The 8,231-nt window shown below is 33.1% G+C and overlaps 1 protein-coding gene across 1 annotated transcript; it reads left to right on the plus strand.

Moving 5' to 3' along the window:
- Positions 1-2,473: 2,473 nt before the first annotated feature.
- LOC111372371 (protein NRT1/ PTR FAMILY 5.7-like) lies at positions 2,474-4,842 on the plus strand. The gene is made up of 4 exons (XM_022994681.1): positions 2,474-2,629; positions 2,714-2,897; positions 2,993-3,483; positions 3,573-4,842. The coding sequence occupies exons 2-4, from the start codon at positions 2,784-2,786 to the stop codon at positions 4,621-4,623; spliced, it is 1,656 nt and encodes a 551-aa protein (XP_022850449.1). The 5' UTR covers positions 2,474-2,629; positions 2,714-2,783; the 3' UTR covers positions 4,624-4,842.
- The last annotated feature ends 3,389 nt before the right edge of the window (positions 4,843-8,231 follow it).

The raw sequence follows: 8,231 nt of genomic DNA on the forward strand, positions 1-8,231 counted from the left end.
TAGTTGAGGGACTAAAGTGATATAGTTGTTTTTAAATTCTTATATTTTTATTTGGGTCAAATAATTAGATTTTAATAGAGCAAAAATAAGTATATCAATATTGGACTCTTTTTGTAGGTCTTAATTAATTAGAAGTTATGAACTCGAGAAAAAGTCAATTTCGATAAATTCAGTCCAAAATATTGAAGCTTAAGGATGTTGTAATTATCTAAAATTAGTTAATTTAACTTTGGTCGTGGGTAGCCTATGCCTATGCCTGAGTGTATATAACTATAATTGTTTTATTTTTTATTATTATTTTGTCCATTAAAATTTATAGTCAATTCAATTCAACTCCACTAGACTTGATGTGATTGAATTGACTTGAGTCCACATACATGGGGGCGTGGGGGCCGGCGGGAGATGTTTTTGAGGCACAAGACAAACTGATTTTATTATTTTCAGAGTCTTGGGAGTTTGGAGTGCGCTTTCATATCTTCAAAAATTAGTTATTTAACAAAATAAGATATTTTAATCCAAGTAATTTGTTTTCGTATACTTTTATATTTCATACTTTATGTATGAATCGCAAGTGGATCTCCTAGTTTGATCTAACAAAATGTGAACTCTATTGAATTTTTTATAACAAAATATTTTTTGGAAATTCAAAGTACTATTTATGGGTGTATCGCCTGATCATCGATACACTTTATAAGAAATATAGTACAAAGTGTTTAATTTATTGTTATATAATTATTTATGAAAACTGCACATATCTTATTAGGTATTTTTAAATATCCATTCTTACTATAATTTTACATGTTAGTTTGGGTTGATTAAATCTGTGGCAGGATGGTGATGTGGACTATCGACTGGATAAAAAAAAAGGAAATATACATATTAAGTTTTTATGTTTTTAAATTCCTAGTTAGCTTAAATTTACTCAAAGACATGTTTGAACATGTTTATTTATTTATTTATTTTTTTATACAATTTTCATGTTTAGTTTAAATTTATGAATATTTCAATTATTTTATTCTTAAGAAACTTATTTTTATTGTTCCGCCTTCAATATAAAGTTAAAGAAATTTTTTTATAACACTTCAAGATTTGTGAAAATTTGAAATGTTATAAAGAGCATTTCCAATTGTGGTATAAAATAGGGCTAAATTGTGATTTAGAACTCCAAACAAGCCTTAAACCTCTCTAATGGAGAGATGCAAAGGAAATTCAAAATATGTTTTTTGATAGAAAATGTAAAATTCGAAAGAAGTAAAAAGTGGATTTAAATCTTCCCATTACAACAAATTTTGAATTTAGATCCACCAGAATATAAATAAGAATGCAAAATTGATTTTGAAGATATCAATTTACACCTAATTTTACATCATCATAGAATATGCTCTAACTATAGAATTTGTACTATTTTTTAGACTTGTTAAGTTTGTGATTTCATAAAGTGAAAGCATTACTTTGAAAATAAGAGCATATCATATGTCGTGATTGCACTTGATATATATTGATGAGAAATTTTTATAAATATGAAAACTCACGTAGAACATTTGTGAAAATATGTAATATTAGTAAGTAATTTAAAATGTTTTTCGTTGTAAAGTTGTGTCTTCACAAAATTCAAGTCTTGACACTTCGGTGTCTTATGAGCCAATTTTTCAACATGTTGTATTTATTGTGGGTGTTTCATTCTAGAATAATTTTTGCCTAATCATCTTCAGCAATATCTTATTGTTACGAGAACTGGTTATATTTGACCTCCATTTTGAGGAAAAACATATTTTGAAATAGTAATTTTTAAAAAATATGTGGTTAAAAATTAAAAAAAATACTTTATATTTATGTGTAAAATTAATTTTTAAGAAAATATATAGTTAAAAATGAATTTTGCAAATATTAAAGTTGTCAATTTACAATTACGCCCTTGACATTATGGCCGTAAATTTCACGTAAAATGGTTCAAATGGTCAAGGGTACTTGTGTGTAAATTTCCCATTACAAATTGAGGGTAAAATAGTCCTGTAAGCCTCAATGCATTATCAATATTATCTCATCCCGACTACTGCGAATCGTTTTATAAATCTGTCTACCACAGTAGAAAACTAAGATTTGATTAACAAAAGAGTTTCAAATGGGGGCTAAAATTTTTTCGTGAATTGAGGAATGTAAAAGAGTCATGCTATGGGTACAACATTGTTTACATCATGGTACATATCACACTCATATGCAAGGAGTGAGGTCCACGATTAAAATAATCTCGTATTTTACGCGTACTAAGGTCCCATTCTACCTATCACAATTGGCCCACTTCACTGTTTTCTTCAATGACGAACTTTCAACTTGAAGAATGAAGGTGTACAGTGTACTGACGACAACTGAATTCTGACCAAAGACAATATGACACGACAATAACGACTTCTGATAACCTCAGGAAGTTTCCTTTTTTACTTTGTAAGTTCCGACTTATATAATAAGTATTTGAGCCTATAATTCCTTAATTTTCAAGAAGTAAAAGGCTGACTATATACAATTTGTAGCAGTAGAATCGGTTCAAGTCCAAGAATGAGGATAATCAACTGGTGTTCGAAGAACTTCCGTTACTACGTTGTTTTCTCGAAGGAAGCATTGTTTATACTTGGTAAACTCAGTGTAATTATAGTTTTTGTAGCTGATTTTGATTATTTCTTCCTAATTTCTAACACTTAAGCCTAAATTTCTGTAGGCCTCATATTTGTCCACAGTTTCGTAGAGAACGCGCTGGTAAATATATTGATCACTTATCTCCCAGGTGTATGGGGCTTATCAAAATCGGCTCAAGCTGTCAATTTACAGGAAGGAACCTCAGCACGGATGCCTATCTGGGCCGCTTCAAAATGGTGGTTTACTCCACCATATCTTACATCATTGTGAGTTTTTTAATGAGAGATTAACGTTAAACCCACCACTTTTTACTCTCGAGTGTCTTATTCAGAGATTTTCTAAATCAATCGACTTTTTGTAGGGATTGGTGCTGTTCTGGAATGCAGCCTGGCATAGAAAAATAGATGTTCGAACTTTTTACATAGGACTCGTGCTAATAACTCTGGCAAAAGCAGCAAAAGAGGTATCCTTGAACGGGTTTCTTGATGATCAATTCATGGCGAAGGATATCACAACCACAGAAGAGGATGAAGAACGACAACATAGCCGTAGCAATGTCTGGTGGCGCTCTGCATCCATCTTGGGTGCTATTGCAGCTATTTCTGTCCCGAGTTCATTGAAGCTGCTTTCTATGATCTCAGCAATTGCAATGATGGTTGCATACTTGTGGTTCTGGTTAGGTGCAAAATTTTACGAATGCAATCGACCAACAGGCAGCGCCATCTCTGATGTTCTATTTGTTATCAAAACAGCAGTACTAAGAAGAAATCTTCTCTATGCAACTACTCCAGAGCAGCTCTTCCAAAATTATAAAGGTGTTACGCATATTGAGCCTCGCATTTCATGGTTGAGGTATGTCCCTTCACTCGGTTTCTTACTTACAATGAAGACTACAAGATCATTGATCTTATTCGCACTGCATTTTGTTTGTTAAACGAAAGGTGGTTAGACAAAGCTCCCATTGTGATTGAAGAAGAAAATAGGGCAAACAAGAATTGCACAGTTGCACAAGTGAAGGAAGTGAAATTTTTATTAGCGATGGTTCCTATGTGGACAACTTTCCTTACATACAGTCTGGTTGATGCGACAGGGAGCACCTTTTTTCTCGAACAAGCTAGCAACATAAATGAAAATTTTCCTTTTACTGTTTTCAATATATTAGTAGTAGTCACAAGCTTTGCAATTGAACATCTATGTGACTTCCTATTTCGAAAGATTGGTAATGAAATGAATAGACAACTCTTAAGGCAGGGGAGAATCGGTTTTGGAATGGCATTTTCTGTCATTTGTTGCATATTTTCTTGGAAAAATGCAGTTCACTGGCTGTATTTGGTCAAGACATATGATATGCCAAGTTCATACACGAATATTTTTAGCCTGACTCCACAATTTATCTTCTTGGGAATTATGAAAGGACTTTCAGAAAGTGGGCTTCGAAGTTTCTTTTGTTCCCAGGTTTCTGAATCTCTAAAGAACTACGGACCACCGTTTGGAGAATGTGTGATAGGCATCGGAAAGTTTCTGAGTATACTTTGTATCCTCATTTTCAGTAGCTGGTTTGGGGAAGATATAGATTCAAGTCGTTTGGACAAATATTATGCGATGCTGACACTTCTAAGTTTTGTTAACTTACTAATATACTGGTTGGTTGCGTACTGGTATGGAGATGATCAATTTTCACCTGAAGTAGATTGTGAACTACTCATAGAAGGTGCACAAGACAGAATTGTGCCTTTGGTATTGCGGTCCTTCTCTGATCAGACGTCCAATAATCTTCAATATATTAGTGTTTCAACAAGGAGAGCACTATCCTTATCTGATAAGACACCCAATAACCCTCTATATTTCAGTGTTTTCAGAAGGAGAACGCGGTCCTTCCCTGGTCCTGCTTGCCCTATAACTCCAAACAAGCTGGATGATGCACAAGAGCAGGAAAATGAACAACTACTCGATTTAAAAATATCTGATTGTGAACATCGTGATGTTTTGTAAAATTGGTCAATGTTAAATTGATCATGGAAAGGTATCAGAATGGCTGCAAGACTCGATCCCCTTACATACCTTCTGTTATTCCCCAAAGGATCCTTCCTATTATGCTTACTAATTGTGATTTCTATTTCTCTCCATTTGTATTGCTTTGTTTTTCTTTCTGATATAGACATGTCTTTGATTATAAATATATTTAATGTACAAAAAATAATATTTTTCTGAGCATAGGCTTTATTTCATCTGATGGCTCAAACCATTAATAAATCATCAGACCAAAAAATGGTTGTTCCTATTTCTGATCCATTCACAAACCCACAATCATAATGGCAAAGATCATCAATCATTGTTGTTGTGTGACCTCTATTTTCAATTGAAAATTATAATACTTGGCACAGATCATTGTGCACAGTCTTTAGAGCAAAGAACAAATTGGGATTAGCTGTGCTACATGTATACGTCCATTTGCGTAGGGCCTGTACAGAGGCACACATATGGAGGTGGACTCCACACATGGGGTCCACGTGTGGGTCCACCCCCATGTGACAACCCCTACAAATGGGCCTGGGAGCCTTTTTCAATTGGGATCTGCATTAATGGTGTCCTAAGGTTACAATCGCTAAAATAAGAAAACAAATTCTAATTTCTTAACTCATGGAAGCCTAGGAATTGGACGACATCTAATCGATTGAGGAAGATGAAAAAATCATTCAAAGATTCACTGCAACCGCTTCGGAAAAGAAGGTCATATTATTGACAAATGCTACAAGATACAATAATGTCCACAACGTAATAATGTTCGGCCACATTGTTTTGTTGTTGTTATATAATTATTTATCGTTCAAAAGGGTCAATTTTGGGCTGAAATGTGAATGAATTAATGATGAAAATTGGAAGGCAATATGATTAGGTAGTTTCTGTTTAACCAAGCATATGCATAGCCTTGTCTACAGAAAATTGAAGCGTCTTTGCTTCTACCATGAGAATGAATTAATGATGAAAATTAGAAGGCAATATCTTTTTGCTCTTCGTACCTTTTGTTTTCTGTTATCAATCCTATCCCTAGCCAACACCCGTCTCCTCGTGCATTTTATTTTTGCACAATTCCATAACCCAGGAAGAAGGTAATTGAATCAGGACAAGACTGTGTAGTGCACAATACAGATCATCAGGGGCTCACAAGTTATATTGACATGCAGTAGGAAGAGATCATCTAATTCGTCCTCCGTATCGTCGGATACAAAATCTTCCTTGTCAAGCTCCCTCATTTAATTCTAAGCATTTCTAGAACTTCTCGAAGGCAGTAAGATATCATTTCCACCCCCATCATACTCCTTCGCATCATCACAACCCTCTACAATCCAAGATTTTCCATTAGTTGCATCACTTGCTTATAGAGTCTCTATTTTGCATGTTCTACTCTTCTTGTTTGCCAACCTTGCATTAAATTGCACAATAATCAAGTCTATTCTGTTTCACCAAGTGTATCTATAATAAAAAAAATGAGAAGAAGAAGAAGAGGAGGAGGAGGAGGAGGAGGAGGAGGAAAGGTACATTTAATGGAGCAAAGCATATTAAGTAATTATTCATTGCTTATTACTAAGTAAAATGTAATGACTTAATTAATATTTATCCCTTCAAAACAGCTCTAGTTTCTTTCACAACTGGATGAACAAGTAGTCAAACCAAATATCCTTTTTGCCATGGTCTTCAAAATAGGTGTTTCATTTCCATAAAAATCCCACCAAATCACTAATAAATATAAATGAAAGAGACAAACAAGTTATTTAATATTTATATAATCACATATAAAATATAATAAATTATTGATGCAAGAGAAAGAGTAATATGTTAACATACCTTGATTATAATTTTCATCATTGTTTTTACATGCACTTATTGCAAGCTTCCTTCCAAATGAAACTTTCTTTTGGATATATCTTTGCAACTCAATGATTATCACATGATGCTGCATTTGATCATTAAGGAAGAATTTATCAACATAAGCATTTATATTATTTATCATGAATGAATCATCATTGATACACGGATTCATGAAGAAATAGAATGGATTCAAAAAAATAAGCAGTTGTATGAAGTGGACTTCATAAACCCATCTTGCCAAATATTGATGAACCTCTAATAACATTTTCTTAGCAATTGCATCATTCATATTTTGTTGTCTCAATTTCTTAATTGCACTCATAGAAGCATTATTGACATTGATAGACCTTGCAAATTAATCCATAGGTCCCACATTAATAGGCCTTTCCTAGTCCCTCTTTCAATAATAGTGATTCCATCTTCTTCTTCCTCATCTATTGTAGGCAAAGATATATTCATATCTTCTCTCAACTTACCATCATTCAATAGCTTCTCTATTTTTTTAGACTTGGTCCCTTGAAGAGCCTCAACACACTTAGCTTTTTTGTTCTTCACTTGTTTTAGGACATGATGCCATACATCTTCCCTTGATTTCTGCTACGTGAAGTTTATGCCTAGAAATTCCTCCCCTTGTAACCTTTCACATAATATGCATTTCACATTATTAAGATTGTTTGGACCCACGAAAATTGCAGTTTTCCATGCAACATTTGTGGAATTTCTTTTGAGTTGACTAGCTTTGGATTTAGATATGCTTAACGAATCACCTTCTTTCAATGGTTCCTAAAAAAAATAGAAACAATATAAAATTTATAAACATTGGAGTTCAGTGTACTAAAATAAATAGAATTAAGATGCACACAAAATTACAAATTCTGTAAATGTAAAATACCCCAAGTTTTCCCATTTTTCTGATTTCTTTAGTGCAAAAAGAACACAATTTATATGATAAGGGATGAATATTATATTGATCAAACATGCCAAGTTCATGATGGAATATTATAATGATCACAAATATACTAACATTATTATATTTTTCCTTTTCCCATTTTATACGTAAAAGTTAGTAAAATTGATAGTGTACACTAGAGAAGACCCCAATGTGGACCCAGTGTCATTGGCTCATTAGCCAATCTTTTAGACTTTTAGCATGGAGATGCAAGGTTTGTCTTTTTCATTTTCGACACTTTTAATATAGAAACCCCACTATGGAGTCAGGAGTATGGACCCGTGTCAAAATAATAATAAATAAATAAATAAATAAATCCAGGTTAGTCTATTTTCTTTTGCAGATTGAGTGCGTCTGACTTACCGTAGAAAGCACCAAGTCAAGCAGTTGTTGGAAGAGAAAGTGTTGAGATGTTGCACATTGGAAGAGAGGAATTTTTGGAAGCTTTGAAGGCTTCAAGTGGTTGGTTTAAATTAGGGCAGATTGAAGACATTAATCTTAATTTTTAACTTAAAAAAAAAAATTAAAAAAGAAAAAAAGAAAAAAAAATGATAATGAGCGTCTAGGCATGCATTAGCGATCAACGGTTAAATAAGGCACTGCCTAGACGTGCCTTTTAGAACATTGAGTTGGAGTAATTGATTGACAACCAATGTTAATATATTTAGAAAAAGAGAAAAATAGTCATATGGATAAATATAGTTAGTTTAGAATATTGTGTTTAAGCTTCACTTTTTCTGAAGTAGTAAGAAAGATTTTTCAAAATTTGATCGATCATTGA

The sequence above is a fragment of the Olea europaea genome, chromosome 23, assembly GCF_002742605.1.
Source record: "Olea europaea var. sylvestris chromosome 23, O_europaea_v1, whole genome shotgun sequence".
NCBI classification, from domain to species: Eukaryota; Viridiplantae; Streptophyta; class Magnoliopsida; order Lamiales; family Oleaceae; genus Olea; species Olea europaea.

Excerpts from the sequence above, each read along its gene's own strand:
- LOC111372371 (XM_022994681.1), top strand. The coding sequence starts at position 2,784 with ATGGGGCTTATCAAAATCGGCTCAAGCTGTCAATTTACAGGAAGGAAC. Across the intron at positions 2,898-2,992 it reads CCACCATATCTTACATCATT|GGATTGGTGCTGTTCTGGAA; the intron begins GTGAGTTTTTTA and ends GACTTTTTGTAG. Across the intron at positions 3,484-3,572 it reads CCTCGCATTTCATGGTTGAG|GTGGTTAGACAAAGCTCCCA; the intron begins GTATGTCCCTTC and ends GTTAAACGAAAG.